The sequence below is a fragment of the Phodopus roborovskii genome, unplaced genomic scaffold, assembly GCF_943737965.1.
Source record: "Phodopus roborovskii unplaced genomic scaffold, PHOROB, whole genome shotgun sequence".
Classification (NCBI taxonomy): Eukaryota; Metazoa; Chordata; class Mammalia; order Rodentia; family Cricetidae; genus Phodopus; species Phodopus roborovskii.
In genome coordinates, this window is record NW_026125052.1 from 30122153 (window position 1) to 30145272 (window position 23120).

The 23120-nt window shown below is 49.8% G+C and overlaps 2 protein-coding genes across 2 annotated transcripts; both read left to right on the top strand.

The window, feature by feature from the left end:
• The first annotated feature begins 54 nt into the window (after positions 1–54).
• Positions 55–9112, top strand: Ten1 (TEN1 subunit of CST complex). The gene is made up of 3 exons (XM_051183046.1): positions 55–148; positions 7874–8008; positions 8914–9112. The coding sequence occupies exons 2-3, from the start codon at positions 7911–7913 to the stop codon at positions 9110–9112; spliced, it is 297 nt and encodes a 98-aa protein (XP_051039003.1). The 5' UTR covers positions 55–148; positions 7874–7910.
• Positions 9113–18861: 9749 nt separating this feature from the next.
• Cdk3 (cyclin dependent kinase 3) lies at positions 18862–22957 on the top strand. Its single transcript, XM_051180931.1, has 7 exons — positions 18862–19029; positions 19423–19500; positions 19575–19695; positions 19787–19957; positions 20041–20142; positions 20875–21078; positions 22566–22957. Exons 1-7 carry the CDS (start codon positions 18914–18916, stop codon positions 22686–22688), a joined length of 915 nt encoding a protein of 304 aa, XP_051036888.1. The 5' UTR covers positions 18862–18913; the 3' UTR covers positions 22689–22957.
• Positions 22958–23120: the final 163 nt, after the last annotated feature.

A 23120-nucleotide genomic window follows, 5' to 3' on the forward strand; every position in this document is an offset into this window, starting at 1 on the left:
CGGCCCGAGGCCCCGCCCCGCCCGCTGCGCCCCGCCCCGCCCCGCCGCCTCCCCGCGTGACCGGCTGCGATCCCGCCCGCCGGACGGACGAATCCCCTGCTGCGAGCCAGGGGCGGTCCCTGAGCGGCTCCTCGCCAAGGAGACCGAGGTAGAAGGTCAGGAAAGCGCGGTGGAGCAGGAAGGGGACGGGGTGGGGGGACCGGGACGCGGGGGGACGCTTGCGGGCGTCGCTCCTCCAGGCTCACGTGGTGTCTCCTGGCGGAAAGGAGGAACCGTGAAGCCGGGAGATGCGCGCAACGGATTGGCCGGGGCCGTGAGGGGCGGGATTGCGCCTGCGCCGTGGGACTCACCTAGTTCCAGCTTTGAGGGTTCCCTCGCTAAACGCTCCCCGGAAACAAGAAGGGCACTGGGTGGCAAGGGCCTAGGGTGCGCCGAAGAGGCCAGTAGAGGAAAGAGGTTGGTTTTTCTGGGACCCACCCAAGTTGGAGCAAAAGGGGACTGGGATAAAGGTCACGTTCGGAGAAGGTTCATCACCGTCGGTGAAAAGTATTGGCTGCCAGGCATGGGTCTGACTCTTGCGAAGCTGCCCGGCCTAGGCAGTATCCATTGATTTAGAGTGAGAGCAAAGAGGACGTGTTTATCTATGTGTTATAATCCAAGATGTTTTCCTCCTAACCTGGCAGTGCCTAAAAATTTTGCAACCCAGACTTTTGTTTGTGTTATCATTATCATCGTCATCGAAGACGTAAATGTATACATGCCTAAGAGGCTCCAGTATACAACTTATGACAAAGAGTTCCTTAGCCTCAGAGACAGCTAGTTTTCACCAATTCGTTTTTTTTTTTTTTTTTTTTTTTTAGTTCTTATTCCTTAAAAAGTGCTAAATTGCCGGACATGGTGGCGCGTGCCTTTAATTCCAGCACTCGGGGAGAGTTCAAGGCCATCCAGTCTACAGTGTGAGTTCCAGGGCAGCCAGAGTTACACAGAGAAACCCTGTCTTGCAAAACCAAAACAAAGAAACAAAACACAAAAACAACAACATTAACAAACATGGGGCTGGAGAGATGACTCAGTAGTTAGGAATCCTGGCTGCCCTTCCAGAGGACTCTGGTTCGATTCCCAGCACCCACATGGCAGCTCACGACTGTCTGTAACTTTAAGACCTGACACCCTCACACAGACATACAAGTAGGCAAAGTACCAGTGCAAATGAGAGAGAGAGAGAGAATCAAGTGGGAAATGTGTGTTCTTTAAAGAAAGGGAAGAAGAAAGGGAGGAAAGGAAAGAGCAAACAGGAGATGCAGGTCAGGATGATGTCTGGCATGCACGAAGCCCAGGATTTGATCGCCAAGCATCACACAGGCTGGGCATCATGGCACAGGTGTGTAATCCCTCAACTGTGTAGAGTCTGGGGCAGCCTGGGCTGTGGTGACCTGTTTCAAAAGTCTTTTACGTGCTAAGTAAAGTGCACTCTCTTCGTTTGATTTACCAGTCTTTTGACCTGACGCCACAAGAGAGAACTACAGTTTGTTACTTCTGTAACTTGCCCTTGTAACAACATATTTAAGGCCCATTTACATTAATATTACCTCGAATGGACAAAATGAAGGGTTTGTTTTGAATGCAAAGTTTAAAGAATCTCTCCAAATTCAATATTTTAATACACTTTTTTTTTCTTGGTACAGGAGATGGACCTCTGAGCTACACCCCCAGCCTCACAATATTTATAAATTCAAAAGAGAAAATAAGCAAAATACTAACACTTTAAATAAAGACTCTATCATTGTTGCTGATTGTACCTTTGGCTCAGGCTCCAGTATGCAAGGCTCTGCTACTGGGGCTGTTTTCAAGAGCAGTCCTTAGGCACTGAGACATTATTTAGCTTGGTTATTGTGAATTGTAGTCCTCTTATCAAAAGATTGTATCCCAAATGCAAACAGCACAAGGTTATTGCTTAATGGGGTAAAGGGCAACTACATGACAAACCTTTAGTAGTGTCCCAGAAGTGACAATGGGAAATTTGACCTGGCCTGTTGACCTGGAGTCTCAGCTACTTGGGAGGCTGAGGCAGGAGGATCACAAATCCAAAGCCAACCTGAGTGGCAGAGAAGTGTTAATTTGGTTTAAGGTAGCTTTGTATGCCTGCCTTTCTTTCTGGCCATGTTTTGGATGTTGATTTACTGATTGCCAATCTTTTTTGTCCATTTTTCACCTTTTTAAAAATTTTACATACCAATCCCAGTTCCCCCTCCCTCTCCTCCTCCCACTTTTCCCCCCACCCTACCCCCCCCATCTGCTCCTCAGAGAGGGTAAAGCCTCCCATGGGGGAGTCAACGAAGTCTGTCCCATCACCATGTTAAGGTAGGACCAAGATCCTTACCCCTGTGTCCAGACTGAGCAAGGTGTCCCTCCATAGGAAATGGGTTCCAAAAAGCCAGTTCATGCACTAGGCAGAGTCCCTGGTCCTGCTGCCAATGACCCCACAGACTTCCCAAGCCATCTACTAGCACTTGCATTCAGGGGTCCTAATCCGGTCCTATGCAGGTTCCCCAGCTGACAGTTCAGAGTCAGGGAGCTCTGACTAACTGGGGTCTGCTGTTTCTATGGGTATCCCCATCATGGTCTTGATCCCTTTGCTCATTTATCGATTCTCCCTCTCTCAGACTGGACTCCAGGAGCTCGGCCTAGTGGTTAGCTGTGGATCTCTGCATCTGCTTCCATCAGTTACTGGATGGCGGCTCAATAAGACAATTATGATAGTTCCTCAATCAGTACAGGGGAAGGCCATTTCCACTACTGCTTAGAGTTTTATCTGGGGTCATCCTTGGGTATTCCAGGGAATTTCCCTAATGCCAGGTTTCTCCATAATCCCATAATGGCTCCATCAAGATAACTCTTTGTTCGCTCTCCCTCTCTGTTCTAACCCCAACCGGACCATCCAGTTCCCTCATGCTCTGCTCCACACTCCCGTCCCTCCTCCTCTCTCCCCTCCCTCCCGTGCTCCCAATTCACTCAGATCTTGTCTTTTTCCCCTTCCTAGGTGGATCCATCTGTTTCCTCTTTGTTATCTAGCTTTTCTGGGGTTGTAGATTTAGGCTGGTTATTCTTTGCTTTATGTCTAATATCCACTTATGACTACATACCATATACCGCCTTCAGGATTTTTTTTTCTAATTCCATCCATTTGCCTGCAAATCTCAAGATGTCATTGGGTTTGTTTGTTTGTTTTTTGTTTGTTTTTTTTTTTTTTTACCACTGAATAGTACTCCATTGTGTAAATGTACCACCTTTTTTAAAATCCAATCTAGGTACATCTAGGTTGTTTCCAGGTTCTGGCTATTATGAATAATGCTAATTTTCTTGTGGTATGATTGAGCATCCTTTGGGTATATGCCAAAAAGTGCTATTGCTGGGTCATGAGGTAGATTGATTCCTGATTTTCTGAGAAACCATTGTACTGATTTCCAAAACAGCTGTACAAGCTTGCATTCCCACCAGCAGTGGAGGAGTGTTCCTCTTACTCCACATCCTCTCCAACATCAGCTGTCATCAGAGGGTTTTTTATCTTAGCCATTCTGACAGGTGTAAGATGGTATCTCCAAGTTGTTTTGAGTTGCATTTCCTTGATGGCTAAGGATGTTGAGCAATTCCTTAAATGTCTTTGCAGCCATTTGAGATTGTCCTGTTGAGAGGTCTCTGTTTAGGTGTCCACCCCATTTTGAAATAGGATTGTTTGGTATTTTGATGTCTAGCTTCTTGAGTTCTTTGTATATTTTGGAGATCAGCCCTCTGTCAGATGTGGGGATGGTGAAGATCTTTTCCCATTGTGCAAGCTGCTGTTTTTTCGGGTTGACTGTGTCCTTTGCCTCTCAGTTTCAATAGATCCAATTTATTAATTGTCGATCTCAGTGTCTGTGCTACTGATGTTTCATTTCAAAAGCGGTCTCCTGTGTCAATGTGTCCCCACTACTTCCCACTTTGTCTTTTATGAGGTTCAGTGTGGTTGGATTTATGTGGAGGTCTTTGACTCATTTGGACATTACTGTAGCTCTATAGTAGAGCTTGAAGTCAGGGATGGTGAAGCCTTCAGAAGCTCCTTTATTGTACAGGGTTGTTTTGGCTATCCTGGGTTTTTTGTTTTTCCATATAAAGTTGAATATTGTTCTTTCAAGGTCTGTGAAGAATTGTGTTGGGATTTTGATGGGTATTGCATTGACTCTGTAGATTGTTTTTGGTAAGATTGCCATTTACTATGTTGATCCTAACTATCCAAGAGCATGGGAGTTTCCATTTTTCTGATGTCTTCTTCAATTTTGTTCTTGTCATACAGGTATTTTACTTATTTGGTTAGCACTATCCCAAGATATTTTGTGTTGTTTGTGGCTATTGTGAAGGGTGCTGTGAAGGGTGTTTCCCTGATTTCTTTCTCAGCCCATTTACCATCTGTATATAGGAGGGCTACTGACTTTTATTTTTAGTTAATCTTGTATCTTGCTACATTACTGAAGGTGTTTATAAGTTGTAGGAGTTCCCAAGTAGATTTTTGGAGTCACTTGTGTATACTCTCATATCATCAGCAAATAGCGAAAGTTTGACTTTTAAGGCAGCTCTTTCAACTGTGAGTCTTAGTACAGGTTTGGTGTGGTGGCTACTCCTTTAATCCCAGCACTCAGGAGGTAGAGGCAGGTGAATCTCTGTGAGTTCGAGGCCATCTTGGTCTATATAGTGATTTCCAAGCCAATCAAACTACATGGTGAGACCCTGTCTCAAAACAACAACACAGTTGGGACTGGCCAGGTAAGGGGATGCAGGTGACCTTAGAGAGCAGAGTGGCAGTGACATTGAAGCCGCTCACCTGGGTGCACAGTCAGCTAGAGATGCTGACGAAGGCGAAGGCAGGGTTCTGGCAGGGTTACATTCACGAGAATAGTAAGGTAGGCTTTAGCTCAGTGCCCAGCAAATATGGGGTGGGTGGTTTGATTTCCATCATCTTCGTGGATCTGTTCATCCATTCATATTTAATAGTGTCCCAGATACTTCTAGACACAAAGAACACAGTTATCAGGATCCCCGCCTCACGGGATGAAAAACTGTTTGAAAATCTGATTGTCTAGTAAACTTCAGTGAATGAAATAATCAGTGTGGAGGCGCAGGGAGAGCAGAGCCCTGGAGGATGCCATTTCAGAGGCAGAGGAGCAAGACTCTGCTCTCAAAGAGATGCGTGGAAATATCTGGACTAGGTGTGGAAAAGAAAAACTGTTCAATTGGCTCTCTGGATAAAGGTTCTTGCCTCCTGAAGATGCAAGCCTACAGGCCTGAGGTCAATCCCCAGAGCCCACATAAAGGTTTTGAAACAGGGGAACCAAGTGCACAAGACTGTCTTTTGACCTGCAGTGTGTGCCATGACATACACATGCCTGCACATGCACACACAATAGAGGCTGGTACATTCAAGATCAGCCTGGTCTGCTGCATGATGTTGCGGGTTGCAGGCCATGCAGGCCACCTAGAGCTACGCGGATTTTGTCTAAAACTAACCGAATAAAACCTGATTTGAGAAGCAGGAAAAGCTCAGCTACAGGCCCTGAGTTGATCGTGAGCCAGAGGAAGGGGGAAGGGTAAAGCTAGGCCACTGCCATCCAGTGTGGCACCATGGGCCAACCTAAGACTGAGTTCTGTTGGTCATAGTGAGGGGTTGCCTCTGACCATCGCGTGTGGATTTTCATTTTTGAACACTCAGGAGTCACAATGGGGGAATAAATAAGCAATTCCCCTTTCACCCAGATTCCCTAGTTAACATTTGTCACAGTTGCTTTACCCGTCACCTGCAGGGTCATCTCTGTTTACTCAATTCTTTCTTTTGGAGCTCTTTGAGGAGACTTTGTGGAAGTCATCCTTTACTTACCAATATTTTAGAATTTCCAAAAAATAACTGGGTGCTAGTGGCCCACGCCTTTAGCCTCAGCACTCGGGAGGCAGGGGCAGGCGGATCTCTGTGAGTTCGAGGCTAGCCTGGTCTACAGAGCTAGTTCCAGGACAGGCTCCACAGCTACAGAGGAGCCCTGTCTCGGAGTGGGGGTGTGAGATGGGAGGGTGGGGGAGGGGAAGAATTTCCAAAAAAATAAGGACATTTACAGGATGATTATGGTTAAGGTAATTGGGTCTACTACATTCCTTTCCATGGCTTTACTGTTGTCCATTACTGACCTTTACCAGAGGTTTTCCTCATCTGGAATCTAATCTAGCATCCCAAGCGGTATTATTATGTTACCTGCTGTTGGAATAGAATGTGGCAGAGTGACTTAAATAGCATTTACAGGCTCATCTCTGAAAGCAAGGAAGCTGAGATCTGGATGTCCAGAGAACTTCATATAGCAGTGCACACTAAATGCCAGCAGTTGGGAAGCTGGGCCAGGAGGAGGAGAATTAGAAGCCAGCCAGGGCCACAGAATGAAATCCAGTCAATAAAAGGAAATGTCCACAGGCTGGAGCGGTGCTCAGCAGGCAGTAACACTTGCTGCCCTTGCAGAGGTCCTGAGTTCAGTCCTCACCACCCATGTCAGGGGGCTCACAACTGCCTGAAACTGTCGTCCCAGGAGACTGGCCCTCTCTTCTAGCCTCCGGAGGCATGCACACCTACACATAAGTAAAGATAAAGGGCTAGAGAGAGAGCTCAGTCATTAAGAGCTCTCACTATTCTCGAAGAGGGCCCAGCACTGGGCTCACAGGCATCTGTGACTCCATAGGCAGCAAGCATACAAGTAAGTGGTGTACAGACATACATGCAAGCAAGACACCCATACGGACTTTAAAAAGAACTTTAAAGAGGAGTTCTGGGGAGGGTTACTTCCCATGTACGCAGGCCTGGGCATCACTCTTTCCAGCTGAGCTACACCCCAGCTGCTAGTTGTAGGCAGGGTTAGAGGCACAAGCCACCAAGGCTACCAGCCTGTAGCCAGTGACTGATTAGAACAGTCAGGCTCCGTTTTGTTTTTGCTTTGTCTGTGGCTTTTCTCAGATGGCAGGGGCTGGAGAGGGGGCTCAGCAGTTAAGAGCTCTGGCTGTTCTTCCAGAGGACCTGGGTTCAATTCCCAGCAGCCACATGGTGGCTCCCAGGTGTCATCAGATCCTTCGCCCTCTTCCAGCTTCCTCAGGCACTGCTCATATGTTGTGGACAGACATACATGCCGGCAAAACACACACACACACACACACACACACACACACGAGATAAACATGAGAAGCCAGGCAGTGGTGGCACATGCCTTTGATCCCAGCACTCAGGAAGCAGAGGCAGGAGGATCCCTTGAGTTCAAGGCCAGCCTGGTCTACAGAGCGAGTTCAGGACAGGCCCCAAAGCTACACAGAGAAACCCTGTCTCAAAAAATAAATAAATAAATAAAAATGAAATGGCTGACATGAGCAGCAACAGAGACCCTCCAGCCCACAGAGACGGAATACATATGGGCATCTTTCGGGGGGCATGTTTTGAGACAGGGTTTCTCCATGTAACCCTTCTGTCTTGGAACTTATTATGTAGACCAGGCTGGCCTCAAACTCAGAGAGTCATATGCCTTTGCCTGAGTACTGGGATTAAAGGTGTGCGCCATCACACCTGACTAATGTGTGTTTCTTTACAGACCTCTGCCCTATGTAATTGATGGAGAACAGCGATTACAGTAGAAATAGTACTCCCCCCCACCCCTGTAGCTTTTATTTATGTATAATGTGTATGTGTGCCAGTGTATGGATCAGGCTTGTATATTAGCATATGAGCTCATAATGTATCAAACACTTTTACAACCCTTCCTGCTGGAGCTCGTCTTCAGACGTGCCTGGTTTCTCACGTCTTACGGTTGTCTTGGTTTATCAGGAATCTTGACAACTCCATCCCAACTATTTGGTTCCTGATGCCATTGATGCTGCCCAAACCTGGGATCTATTACTTCCCCTGGGAAGTCAGTGATGGCCAAGTTCCTGACGGAAGCACACTTCGAACATTTGGCAGGTAAGAATGGTCATCTCTTCACGAGGCAGGCGTGATTAAATAGCTCCCCTCCAAAGAAACTCAGTTAAAATGGTCTTAATACAATGTTGTCTAATTACAAACTCTCACTGTCCTGGAATGAGCCATCTAGATCAGGCTGACCTTAAACTCACAGAGATCTGCCTGCCTCTGCTTCCCGAGTACTGGGACTAAAGGTGTGCACCGCCATACCTGACTGTATTTTTGTTTTAATACAGATAACCCACAAAGGAGTAAAGAAAGCAAAAATCGCATATGATACCATTGTCCAGACAACCACTGATAAGTTTTTTGACCTCTCTCTAATTTCTCATGTGTATGTATGGGAGTGATGATCTGAGTGGATGTAGCTACACACTTACATACATATATACTGTTGGTTGTATACTGTTATGCCACCCATCACCTGAGAGAAAAGAGACTCTAAGCATGGTGACACATATCTGTCACCCTAGCTTGGGAGGCTGGTGCAGGAGCATCTCAGGTTGAAGGCCTGCGTGGGAAGCTTGGCAGTGTACTGTCTCAAAGGAGAAAAGAATAAGCTGGACACGGTGGCACAGCACTTTGATGCTGAGGCAGGTGGATTTCTGTGGGTTCAGGGCCAGCCTGGTCTACATATTGAGTTCCAGACCAGCCAGGGATGCGTAGTGAGACCTTGCCTCAAAATAAAATTGACAAAATTCAAAGCAAAAGTAAGAGGATTGCCGGGCAGTCACCTCCCACCTGTAAGGCAACGGGAAACACTTATTCTGCTCTGTGGCTTATATTTTATTTCTGGATCACATTGAGGCTAATCACGGACTGCCATGTATTTGTCGGCCTCCTCTATGGAGCTTGGTGGTAGCTTGTCTGTGAGTACAAACGCTCACACTTCCTCTGCCCTCCAGGTTGTGCCTCTACGACATGACACACTCCCTTGTGACCTTGACAGCACAGCACAAATCTGACCAGTGTCAGCTTCGTGTCTGCACCAAGCTGGTGGAGCCCTTTGAGCCGCATGTGGACTTCCTGTACATGGTGCTGGGGGACCTGGAGCATGAGGAGGGTGAGCTGTGCCCTCTACAACCCCGTCACTCTGGCCCCTGAGCCAGGCCCCCTTGATGTAAACCAGTGCACTGGGCCTGGGACACACACCTGTAATCTCAGCACTCTGTGAGTTCGAGGCCAGCCTGGTCTACGTAGAGAAAAACTCTTGTCTCAAACACAAACAAAACAATAGGACTAGGAAAATGTGGGCTCAGTGGGTAAAGTGCTTGCCGTAAAAATGTGAGAACCTGAGTTCAGGTTCCCAGAACACAATGAAACTGAACAGGTGTCTGGTTCCAGTGTTCCTACAAGGGGACAGGGGGCAGAGACCAGACCGTGTATGCAGTGGTGAGCAAGAGGCCTCGCCTCAAACAGGGTGGAGATGAGGGCTGACACCCCACGCTCTCCTCTGATGTCCACACGTGTGTACACCAGCCCGCACACAAAGGAGAAAAAGAAAGAGCAGGGAGTAGATGGGCCCGTCCTGGGACCGCTGCGCTTGCTGTTGCTTACAGATCGGCCCATGGGGCCAAGGGCCCTTGGGGAACTGGTGTGACTGGACCAGCCATGTGATGCCACATCAGAAAGAGGGGCAGCCAAGAGATGCCACCATGGGGAAGTGACAAAAGGGAAGCCACATGTAGTTTGCTTGGATCTTTCCTAATATGCCCACCAGCCTTTAATCTATGTCTTATGGCTGCTTCCTGAAAGCCGAAGCTCGAGAGACTGGGCTGTAAGAACAGGCCAGGGAGTCAAGGTGAGAGAAATAAAATACAAGGGGAGGAGTAAAAACAGTCTGGGACACCCGTCTGTCTGCCATGAAGAGTTGAAGGCAAGTGTGTGTGTATGGCTAAGTGGTAGATACCCAGCATGCATCAGTCCTGGGTCTGCCAGCCCCAGCTTTAAAAAAAAAAAAAAAAATTACAAGAGTTGAGCAAGCTGAGTTCCCAGGTCATGGAGAAGGGGACAGTGACTTTCCTGTCCTCATGGAGGGGGCGCCTATCAATGTCATCCCATTGTGTGTGTGGGGGGGGTATTTCCTCGTTTTCTGTTACCATTTGCTCCCCTAACGGTGTTATCAAAGGAATGTTGTGTTCTTCTTAGAGAATTTAAAAAGAAACAGGAGCTGGGGTGGGATGTAGCTCGCTCGGTATGGACCCCTTGCCGGTGTGTGTAAGGCCTTGCTTCGTCACCAATAGTGCAGAGATGGACGGAGGGAAGAAGAAACAGGAAAAGGTGGCTTTTAACCCTGCCAGAGGCGGTTATCGTTGCTTACCTCGCACATCGCCCCTCTAGGCCTTCCCACTTTTGTTAGAGGAAATGTCTCATTATACTGAACTGTCTGGTTCCACCCTGAGTTCTACTGACTCTCTTTGCCTAGGCCTTGTGGGTAATTGGCCCTGCAGGGAGTGTGATGCCAGACCTGACTTGTGTAGTCAGTAGTCCGTCCGTCTGTCCACCTAGTCTCTCTTGGCAAGCAGTAGGAGCTTTATTTCAATAGCCAGTATAGGGGCAGGGGAGACGAGTTATCAGTTAAGAGTACTTGTTCTTGCAGAGGACCCCAACTCAATTCTCAGTATCCCCATGGAGCCTCACAGCCCTCGATAGCACCAGCTCGGGAGATCTGACATCCTCATTTGCCGTTCATGGGTACCACATGAATGTGGCGCACAAACATACATGCAGGCAAAACACCCGTATACATAGAATAATAAAGTAAATAAATGTTTAGAAAATTCTAAGTGAGACAGTACAGGACTCGCTGCCCGGGAGCAGTAGGCAGCTGTGCCTGGAGTGTTCAGGTGTCTACAGAATGGTTTCTCTTTCTTGCCATTTACCTTTGTATGGCCGATATCACGCTGTACTTTATGTGTGTGTTGGGTTTTCTTTAAGTTTTTAAAAGCCATTTAATATTTGTTAGTGTGTGTGTGTGTGTGTGTGTTGTTGTTGTTGTTGTTGATGATACTGTTTTGAGACAGAGTCTTATGTATCCTGGGCTGGCCTCAAATTAGCTGTACAGCCAAGGCTGGCCTTAAACTTGTGTTTGGAGCTGGAAGGATGGCTCAGCAGTTAAGAGTGTTTGTCATTCCTGCAGATGACCATGGCTATCATGATAGATGCAACTCTCCAGTTTCAGGGCATGTGGCATGCTTGTCTGATCTCCGTAGGCACAAGGCTTGCATGTGACACACAGACATACATACAAACACTCATACACATAACATAAATATATCTAAAAGCAAAAACAAAACTCATTGTCCTCCTGCCTCAGCCTCCTCATGCTGGGGTGACATGCATGTACCACCAGGCCCAGCTATGAAATGAAACCTTTTCTTTGGGACAGAGAATCTCACTATGTAGCCCAGGCTGGCCTTGAATTTGTGATCTTCCGGCCTCTGCTTCCTGAGTACTAGGATTTCATACCCGGGGAACCACAGCCAGCTAAATTTTTAGACTTTTCTTAGCATTTTAGAAATTAATTTATCAAATTGGGTATTTATTTATTTTGAGACAGGATATTATTCCATATCTCAGAGTGACTGGAATTTATTACATTGTAGGCCAGGCTGACTTTGAACCCCCAACAGGCCTTCTGCCTTAGCCTCCCACATGCTAGGATTTTAGACCTGTGCCAGTGTACCTGGCCTGCCTTATCTTTTTATTGTTTGTGTTTTGAGATAGGTCTGTGTAACCCAGGCTTTCCTGGAATATGTAGATCAGCTGGCCTGTGGCCTAATTCTGATCATCATACTTGATCATTCTGACTCATCCGGAAGAATCAAGATTAGCAGTATGGACGGCTATGCTTAGTACACTTATGTCTCTTACTTTATACTTTCAAAACTCCATGGGCTGGAGAGATGGCTCACAAATACTTTCCGACTTCAGCTCCTCTTCTGAAACTCTGCAGTCACCCACGTTCATTCACACTCGTGTGCACACACACAAACACAATTAGAAATCAAAACCTTGTTTCAAAAATCCATGGTGGCTTATAACTCTGGATGAAATACATTAATTAAATTCACCTGTCAAAGGCTGGTCTTAATTATATTGGATTTAGGAAACATTCATCTCCCTCAGATTTAAGATTTGAAGGTCAGAGTTCCTGCCCTCATAATTGCTGTGGGAGAGAACGAGAGGAGGTACAAAGGGCCTTTTATCGCTCAAAGAACAAAGCTGCTTATTTCTCATATGTGTGCACACTCTCTCGTTTGCCCCAGCGTGAATAAATGCGCTGGCACGGCTCTCAGGCCAGCTCTCCGGCTCCTGTTTGACTTCTTTCCCTTAGAGCTTTTCCTCCATTTTTCTGAGTGTTTCGCATATGCCGATCTGATCTGGAGTGAAGAATTAAAGATGGGGCAGTGGGTGGAGCCCTGTGTAGGCTGATCCGGGCCTTGTCTGTCCCGCCCTCTCACCTGGGCAGAGGGTAGACTTGAGCTTTCAACCCTCCTGAGCCTGCTGCAAGTCCTCTTGGGGCAAAGGTCCATGAATGTGTGTTGTTCGCTGTGTCCAGGTTGAAAGCCCTGGGATCAAAGGAGAGGTTAGTTAGAGGGACTTTTTTAACTTTTCATGTAGAAACCAGCCATGGGATGAGTGTGAAATAGTGTCAGCAGTGTGCTCAACTGCTAAGGTGTGGCACCTCCCAGCACCACCGGGTCCTGAGGGTTTCCTGCCTGGATGTGAGGCGTTTCTGACCACCTTCCCCCAGTCTGAGTCTCTGCTTTGTAATTAGTAATGATCACACTTTGTAAAAGCCTCACTGGCTGGAACAATTGTCACTTCACAAATCTCATTTCTTTTAAAAACTATTGTGAAGCTAGGAGGTGGCCCACGCCTTTGATCCTGGCACTCACAAGGTAGAGACAGGAGGATCTCTGTGAGTTCCAGACCAGCCTGGCCTACAAGCAAGTTCCAGTACAAGCTCCAAAGCAACAGAGAAATCCTGTCTGGGAAAACCAAAAAAAAAAAAAAAAGTTTAATTGACACATGGTGATTGTATATGCAGAACACAAAGTAACATTTCAGTTCTTGTCCTGTGTGTGTGTGTGTGTGTGTGTGTGTGTGTGTGTGTGTGTGTGTGTGTGTTAGAAATACTCAAAAATCCTCTCCACTATTTGTTGGCAACAAGTAGGCCTGGTGGTGCAGGATTGTAACCCTAACTACCTAGGAAGTTCAAGGCTTGCAGAGTGAGTTCAAGACCAGCCTGGGCATCTTGGTAAGGTCATGCCTCAAAAAATTAAAAACAGGAAGAGAAAGAAAGCTGGGAAGGGGGACACAAAGGCAGGGAACTTTTCTAAGCCCAGGGAGAGTTAAATGTTTGGTAAATGCTGGATAACTGTCACAGAGCCTGGGGCTAGGCCAGCCAGGACAATTTCCAGGCGGTGGAGGGAAGCTGCTGGGTGAGATGGAAGACTTTCAAGTCTGTGTGTTTCAGGAACCCGCAGAGGGTCTGTGGTCCTCACTCGCCAGTGGGTGTGGCCAGGGAGGGGGGAGACTGGGGTGCATCAGGCAGGGAGCTGGGAAAGCAATGGCTGGTCCCTACAATGCCAGGAAAATGGTTGGAAGGTGCTTAGGGCCAGCTGAGGGGACAGGGAGGGTGAGAGGAAATCCAGGGGCCCTGAGGTCCTGTCGGGGCTTGAGTGGGGTGCACTGGGAGTGAAGGGACAGGTAAGTTCTGAGGAGAACTGCCGCAGAGGCGATGATTCCGGGGCAGCCAGTCCAGGGTGCGGGTGGGTGAGGGAGGTAGAAGTGGAGCAGAGGTGAATGGTGGTGTAACTGGTTATCAGTGGGAAGGAGGACACAGGCGTGCAATGTGAAAGCCAACAGTGGGTGAACCCTGGACTCACCTCCCGCTTAGTGGCTGGGGGGAGGGGGAGGGACAGTGGGGGGAGGAGGAGGGAGGAGTATGTGTGGGGAGGGGGAGGGTGGGGAGGGGCAGTGGGGGGAGGGAGGAGAGGCTATGGGAGGTCCCACTTGTCTAAACTGTGTAAGCTTCTAGCCAAGTCAACCCCAAAAAGCTAGGAGCATTATAAAGACTCTGGAAGAGAGACAATATGCCAGAGGGTGTAAAAGAAAGGGCACAGGACATAGGAGTGTGTGAGGTACACATGCCAGCCCTCGAGCTCCACACAACAGGGCAGCCATGGCACTTGACAATTGCGTGTGCTGGGACTTGAACCATGGGCCTCCTGCATGTTAGGTAAGTGGTTATGTTTTCAGTATCCTTAGATGGTCTCTACTGTACAGTAGACTGCCCTCAAACTAGCTATGTATTGAAGGATGACCTTGAACTCCTGATCCTCTACCTCCCGAGTGCTGGGACTCAAACCCTCGGCTGAGTGGGTGCTGGCAGGTTCTACGCCAGCTGACCTACATCTCAGCTCTTCCCTTCCTTCCGGACACTTATTTTGTTTTTAAGTGTGTGTCTCTTTCTGCTGCATATATGCAGGTATCCGTAGAAACTAGAGGCCTTGGATTGCCCTGCAGCTGGAGTTGCATGGTTGTGAGAACTGGATGTGGGTGCTGGGAACTGAACTCGGGTCCTCTGCAAGCGTCTCTCTCTTTTTTGTTGTTTTCAGTGTACATTTTGGCAGTGCTGAAGATCAAACCCAGGCCCTGCACACACTAGACAAGCGCTCTGTTTATTGTTTGAGGTGGGGTTTTCGTTCAGCCACACCTTCCCAAGAGCACAAGTCTAGGCAAGCCCCATCCGGCCCAGTTTTCCTCAGCTGGTATTTATTCCTCCTATCCGAAACAAGCTGAAGCACCTGGACTGCCAGGCGATCGAACCAGTGAGAAGCCGCTGTTCTGTGGGTCACTTACTCTGCTAAATGCAGTGAAGTGTTGCCCAAGCATACAATAAACGATAAAGCCAACTAAATAACTTAAACTTAAAAGTAGGACAGCTGGCTCAGCAGTGGAGAGTGCTCTATGCCCTTCCAGAGTAATCTGCATCAGCAATTCACAGCCACCTGTACCTTCAACTCCAGGGGAGCAGATATTCTCTTTGGGCCTTCATAGGCTCCTGCACTCATGTACAGGAGCACACACACATACACACTCAGATACACACATATACACACACACACTCAGATACACACATACACACACACACTCAGATACACACACACACACACTCAGATACACACACACACACTCAGATACACACACACAGATACATACACACACTCAGATACACACATATACACACACACACTCAGATACACACATACATACACTCAGATACACACATATACACACTCAGATACACACACACACACTCAGATACACACATATACACACACACACAGAGATACATACACACACACCTAATTTAAGTTAACTCCTCTAAATAACATAAACAAACATTTTAAGATTCTGTGAAATTTAAGCAGATTTCTAAGAAAATCTTCACTCCAGAAGTTTGGGAACATTTTATTGAGTAAATATCTCACTACAACATTTGACATAGAGGTTTAGGATCTCCCATCCCTCATTCCAGAAACTCCCCTATGACATTCACAACCAAATCATCACCTCCCTCGAGCTAAGGAAGGGCTGGCCCTCAACAAACCCCTTCCATACCCTCCGTTTTTGCTTTGATTCATTTTTTTTTTCCAGAAAGGCTGTCTCTATCTGTGTAGCCTTGGCTGTCCTGGAGCTCGCTCTGTAGACCAGACTGGCCTCAAACTCACAGAGATCTGCCTGCCTCTGGCTCTGCCTGCCAAGTGCTGGGATTAAAGGTGTGCGCCACCAGCGCCTGGCTGTTTTGTTTTTAGTTACTTATTGTTAGTGTGTGTATGTGTGAGTACAGGTTGCAGAAGCCAGATCTGGAGTTAGAGATGTTTATGGGCGCTAGGAATAGAACTCGGGTCCCTCAGAAGAAGAGCAACTGCTCTTAACCACTGAGCCATCCCTCCAGTCCCCCAACTCTCCATTTTGACACTGTGAACATCTGATTCTGTTCTTGATCTTTCCAGTCCAACCAACTCTTTAGAGCTAAGTGTGTCCCCGGGGTTCTTGGAGTGGTCTGACGTGTGTAGATACCCCTTCTTGAGGCCTCCAGGAGCAATACCATCTCTGCAGGCTCAGACAAGTCCATTGTCCATGGGCGACCTGTGCAAGTGGCTGGAACCTGGATAGCTTGATGATGAGGTCTGCCCCCAGACTGACTTCAATAGGTGAATGGGCCTGGATTAGAACAGTCAGGCTAGACTTAAGCCAGGAAACTCTTATCTCAAATCATCAAAAATAGAACATTGAGCTATTTACTAAAGTTCCTGGGAAGCAGTGAGAACGAGGGAGTTTTTCCTAAGCCAGGCATGGTGACTGCACCTGTAATCCCAGCGCGTGGGAGGTAGAGGCTGGGGATCACGTGTTCAGGGTGCCCTAGGACATATAGCAAATTCCAGGGCAGCCTGCACTATACTGACGCCTGTCTGAAAGTAAACAGGGGCCGGAGAGATGGCTCAGAGATTCAGAGCACTGACTGCCTTTGCCGAGGACCTTGGTTCCCATCCCAGCACTCACATGGGGGCTCAGAACCATATGTAAGTCCAGTTCTAGAGGATTCGATGCCCTCTTCTGCCATCTGGGGGGCACCAGGAACACACATGGTACAGTTACCTGCATGCAGGCAAAATATCTGTGCACATACACTAACTGTGAACATAAATAACTAAATATAGGGGCTGGAAAAGATGGCTCAATGGTTAAGAGCACTTGCTGCTCTTCCAGAGGACCTGGGTCTGGTCCCCAGCCCCCACAGTGTCTCACAAATGTCTGTAACTCTAATTTCAGGGGATCCAATACCCTCTTCTGCTCTCTCAGGGTACTGCAGGCCCACTGTGCACCTACATACATGTAGGCAAATAGTCATCCACATAACATAAACATATTTTTTTTTACTTTCCAGGCAGGGTTTCTCCGTGTAGCCCTGGCTGTCCTGGAATTGGCTCTGTAGACCAGGCTGGCCTTGAATTTATGGAGATCCGAGTGCCTCTGCCTTCCGAGTGCTAGGATTAAAGGCATGGGCCGCCATCACTTCCACTACCACCACCACGAAGCAAACACATCAATATTTTTAAAATAAAAAAAATCTAAACATCTATAGTGGACACCCTAATCAATATCGCTCCTGTTTGATATTCCAGGGACATTGACATTATATATCAGGCCACCGCCTACATCTGCTAGCCGGCCCTCAACCACCTTTTCCAGGGTGGGGTAACTTACCCCTATAACACCAACCTTGCTTGGAGCTCAGTCCCTTGGACTTATCAAACACGGTTTCTCTTCACTCCAATTTTTTTGTTTTGTTTTGTTTTGTTTTGTTTTGTTTTGAGACAGCGTTTCTCTGTGTAGCTTTGGAGCCTGTCCTGGAACTCGCTCTGTAGACCAGGCTGGTCTTGAACTCTCAGTCTTTGCCTCCCAGGTTCTGGGATTAAAGGCATATCCCACCCCTTCTAGCCACTCCAGTTTTCAATGACACTGGCCCCAGGGTGCCAAGGAATGCTTTCCCTCAGAGCAGTGTTCCCACAGTGCAGGGCTCGGAGTGTGGAGGTTCAACTTCCTGCTTCCTGACATGCAGTTCAGGGCCTCCTAGAGACAAAGTTGCCAGCCTTCCTAGTGCCAGTCAGGGATCACCCAGAAGCAAGCATCCTACAGCCCCTCCAGGAAGTCACTGCTAACGCCTCGGGGCCTGTCTTCCAGATGGAGGTTCTGTGGTGAAGGCCCGACTGCTCACCTGTGTGGAGGGGATGGATCTATCCTTGTTGGAAAAAGCCATCTTGGAGCAGAGGCTGTACCTGCAAAAGAGGCAGCAGCCAATAGGAGTCACCGGCACATGGCCAACCCCTCCACGTGCTCCTCATTTCCAGTAACAGTCTGCATCTGGAACCACAAAGTGCTGGCGGGGGTGGGGGTGGGGATGTGGGGAGACGCCCCTTCCCTGGACTCTGGACTGACCTGTAAATGAAAGCCTACCTGGAGCCAGCCATGATGGCCCATGCCTGTAATCCCAGAGATGGAGAGGCAGAGTCGGCGGGATGCGGAGTTTAAGGCCAATCTGAGCTACATGAGACCCTCTCTCTGAAATATATATGTGACACCCCACCCCAAGGCCCTGGGGCTGAGGCTTGAGAAAGACACGAAGGGTCCCTCATTGTCCTCATGAATAAAGAGTATGAGCTGCTACTGTGTGCACGGTGCAGAGCCGGCTGCAGCCAGCAGGGGCCAGCAGGGGGAGCCATTGCAGACAGCTTGCCTGACAGAAAAGCTGCAGCCTGCTGAGGACTTCTGGTGACTTCTGAGCTGGGAGGCTGAGGGGAAGGATGCTAGGGGTCCAGGGGCAGGGCTAGGGGTCCAGGGGCAGGGCTGGGGGGTTCAAGAAGCAAAGGGGTCACCCCTGCAGAGGTGCTGAGGTGATGGAAGCCAAGAACTGACGACAAGCCGAGCGGGGGCCCTGGGTCCTGATGTGTGGCTTCAGACGCCTTGGCCAACTCCTAACCGCTGCTTCATGCTGTTACCCTCCCCTGCACATCCTTTCTAAGTAGATTCTTGTGGCCCGGGAACATGGGTGTACAGGGACCGAGTCAGGGGCTGAGGCAGAAGTTTGGACTCTCCTGCACTCCGTAGCAGAAGTAGGAGAAGAAGCCTGGAGCTGGGTTGAGCTGGGCTGGGCAAGAAGCAGCCCTCAGCCTTGAACCATCTTCCTGAGCAGGCTGGGTGGCAGGCGGTGCCTGGCGACAGCCGGGCCTGGGCGGGGGCTGGGCAGGGTGTTATGTGCAGACTGGAGTCCAGCTCCGTGTGGGATTTAAATGTCCAGATGCGGTCTGTTTCCCGGGCAGCTCTACAGCCATGGATTCATTCCAGAAGGTTGAGAAGATCGGAGAGGGCACCTATGGGGTGGTCTATAAGGCCAAGAACAAAGAGACTGGGCAGCTTGTGGCCCTCAAGAAGATCAGGCTGGATGCGTGAGTATCAGGGCTCGCCCCAGGGCCATCTGTCTCCCATGGGAATACCAAAACCTGTCCTCGTCTCCTGGGCTTGCATCCAACCTCTATGGTAGCCTCAAAGGTGCAGCCACCCCTCTGCCTTCTCACTAGCCTTTGCCCTGGGTCCTGGGTCCAGCCCTGTGGAGCTTGGTGGGTGCAAAGTGTGCTGTGGAGCACGGGTACCCCTCTTGGACAGACCTCCTGTGCCGCCGAAGCGGGGAATGCTATAGTGGAACACACACGCATGCACACGCATGCACGCGCACATACATACACACAAACACGCACATGCACATGGACACACACACACAGGCACACCACACTGGCCAGAAGTGACTGCTTGTGCCCACTGGTATTTCATCTTTCCAACAGGGAGACTGAAGGGGTTCCCAGCACCGCCATCAGGGAGATCTCCCTGCTCAAAGAACTGAAGCACCCCAATATCGTCCAGTGAGCTGGGAAAGGAAGGGGGTGGTGGGGTCCTGAATGGCACGTTCTGAGCCCGACCCCTCCCTGCCTGCCAGACTGCTGGATGTGGCTCACAGGGAGAAGAAGCTCTACCTGGTGTTCGAGCTCCTCACTCAGGACCTGAAGAAGTACATGGACTCCACCCCCACCTCACAGCTGCCCCTGCACGTAGTCAAGGTGCCCAGGGGAAAGCAAGAGGGCAAGGCCCCCCCCCATCCCCGCCACCGTCTGTGTAACGAACGGCTCTTTCTCGTGGTCGTTCCCACAGAGCTACCTCTCCCAGCTGCTGCAAGGCCTGAATTTCTGCCACTGCCATCGTGTCATCCACCGAGATCTGAAGCCTCAGAACCTGCTCATCGATGAGTTTGGAGCCATCAAGCTGGCCGACTTTGGACTGGCTCGAGCCTTCGGGGTCCCCATGCGCACCTACACCCACGAGGTAGTGGGGTGGGGGTGGGAGGGGCGGCCAGATGATGTCATCAGTGGGTCCAGCCACCATGCTGCTGTTTCTTGTCCCCACAGGTGGTGACACTGTGGTACCGTGCTCCTGAGATCCTCTTGGGCAGCAAATTTTATTCAACCGCTGTGGATGTCTGGAGCACTGGGTGCATCTTTGCAGAAATGGTAGGAGGGGACAAGCTGGGCTAGGGGCATTCCTCAGTGGCAGAGTGATCCCCTAAGTTGGGGAAGGCTCTGGGTTCAGTTCCCAAGACTGCAACCAAAAACCTCAGTTTTTGAGCCAGTGGCCAGGACGATGGCTTAATGGATAATAATAGTACTTGCCACCCAGACTGACAACTTGAGTTTTATCCCTAAAAAGAAACCCTGTCTGGAAAACAAAAAAAAAAAAACAACAACAAAAACCCACCAAGGGCGAAGAATGAAGCTCAGTGGTAGAGCGCTTGCCTACCATAAAAGACGAGATAAGGGAGGGGAGGGGCGCACAGAGACAGGAAGGTTCCAGAGCCAGGACCACATGCATGTGGCTAGTATGTTTACTAGAGGAGGGTTGAGGGGTGTCTGTCGCTGGCTGGGGAAGCAAGTCTTGATCCTGGAAAGATTAGAAAGTTAACATAGCCCTGGGAAAGATATCTTTTGTTCTTATTGTTTGTTTTGAGACAGAGTTTTCACTGTGTAACCCTGGCTGTCCTGGAACTCACCCTGTAGACCAGGCTGGCCTCGAACTTACAGAGATGCGCCTGCCTCTGCCTCCCTCCTGAGTGCTGGGATTAAAGGCATGCGCGCCACCACTGCCCAGCCTGGGAGAGATATCCCTTCCTGTGTCTTTCGGCCTAGCCAATGTGGGACTGTGTCACAAGTGTCACAGAGAACACACACACCCGCCTCTTGCTCCAGGTGACCGGCAAACCTCTGTTTCCGGGTGACTCGGAGATTGACCAGCTCTTTCGAATCTTTCGTACCCTGGGGACCCCCAGTGAAGCTATATGGCCAGGAGTCTCCCGGATGCCCGATTTTCAGAGCAGCTTTCCCAGATGGACCAGGAAGGGGCTGGAGGAGATCGTGCCTAGTCTGGGACCCGAAGGCAAGGACCTGCTGCTGGTAGGTACACGTGGACAAGAACAGCACCCCAGAAGCCGCTGCCGCCGCAGAGTGCCCTCTTACAGAACTGAGTCCGGGCTGGACTCTTCTGACTTTTGTGCACGCTTGGCTTGTGCGTGTATTTGGTCAGGAGCCTCTCTGCTGACATCCAATGTCCATCTCCCCTTTTGAAACTTCTCTGAAGTAGTTTTGGTTTTTTTGGTCATGGCTGTTGTCCCCTTTCCCTAATTGCCTTGTGGGCTGGCTTCCTGCCCCGCCTAGAGAGAGCACTTCCCTGGGCAGAGGCCACACCTGCCCCTGCCTCAGTGTCCCCCAGTCAGGGTTTCCCAGAGGTTGGTCTTCACAAAGGACTGGCTGTGCGGAACAGGCCGTCCGCTACCTTCTGGACTCCTATCAGCCGCTTACAGGGCCTCAGATAAAGCCGGCCCTGTTTGCCCACAAAGTCTGCAATCCCCATTTCTATCTTTACCCTAGTGGGCCAGGGGAGGCAGGGCAGGACTCTGTTGAGGTCATGGTCAGGTCACCAGAGGTCTATGTGTTGTCTACCAACATAACGCCAGCAGGACGGCACGCACATCATGCTGAGGCCCCTTGTCCTTCATCTGCTGCTCCGTGCCATCCTGCCTGGGTAATGTACCTGAGCACAGAGAGCTGGAAGGCCCAGCCTCTTGGTTGTGTTAGTCCCTCCTGCAGCCAGTTCATTGTCTCACCTGAACCGCCCCAAGCTTACATTCTTTGGACAGGTTTAGGGACTGCTGCCTAACATGAAGCATACCTGTTCCCAGCCAGAAGCAGGTGGGACCTGGATGAATCATACATAGGCCTGGAGCCCAAACTGATGGTTGAACCTGCTCTGGGAGTGTCCAGAGCTGTCTGAGAAGCACATGGGCTTAGCCGGTGACTCGGTGGCTAACGTGCTTGTCGTGCAAACATGAGGGCCTCACTTCAGATCTCCAGAACCCACACAAGGCCGGCCGCAGGGCTGGGGTTGGCTCAGTGGGCAAAGCTCTTGAGGCACAGTCGTGGGCATCTAAGAAGCCACCCAAAGCTGGACACAGGAGCGGGAATCTGTAACCCCAGAGCCCCCAGGGCGGGATGGATGGGGGCCTGAGACGGGAACATCCCTGGCATGCACAAGCCAGCTAGCCTGGTGTATGCAATGCAGAGAAGAGCAAGACCTTGTCTTGGGCCCAGCGTGGCGGCTGTTCTTGCAGAGTTCTGTTCCCGCACCCACACCAAGCGGCCCGTAGTCAACTGTAACTGTGGTTCCAGGGGACATGATGCCTCGGGCCTCCATGGGTGCTGCTCCCATGTGCACATACACAGACAAGCACTGGGAGGCACACAGACAGCGAGGAGGCAGTGGCTTCACAAAGTTCTGGGTTTGGGCACGGCTCAGGGACTCGGCCCTCCCACTGGGTCCCGTGAAGGGAGCGCCTCTCTCCACCCTGGTAGCATCCAGGTTCATGCCTGTCTTTCCTCCTCAGCACTTCCTGCAGTATGACCCCAGCCAGCGGATCTCAGCCAAGACGGCCCTGGCCCATCCCTACTTCTCTGCCGAGCACTCCCTAGCAACCCGCCACCGCCGCCGTTGCCTGGAGCATTTCTAAAACTGAGACCATGTCTGTGGGGCCCACCGCCTCGTGCCCTCTGCAGCCAACTCCCACCCATTCCCAATAGAGCATGTCTGGGGAGAGAATACACCTCTGTGGAATTTTACATCGGTCATCAGAAGACTAGGCTTGGCACTGGACATGGGGGGGGTTGGCTGTTAACTAGCACTGCTCCCCCCCCACCCTTCCCCTTCACTGGTGTAAGCTGCAGATGCGGGCTCGACGACAGGACGCCCTCTGCAGGCCTTGATTTTTGTTTCAGCTGTTTGTGGGGACTCAAGTGGGAGGTGGGATGGGACACTGGTCAGGACACTTGAGGGTGTTCTAAGGAGAAGTCACATCGTTACAGAGGCTGTGGATGTCCTGTGTGACAGATGGGAAATAAATGTAACTTGTTCCTGGCCTCTCGGGTGTCGTTCTGCTTGCCAA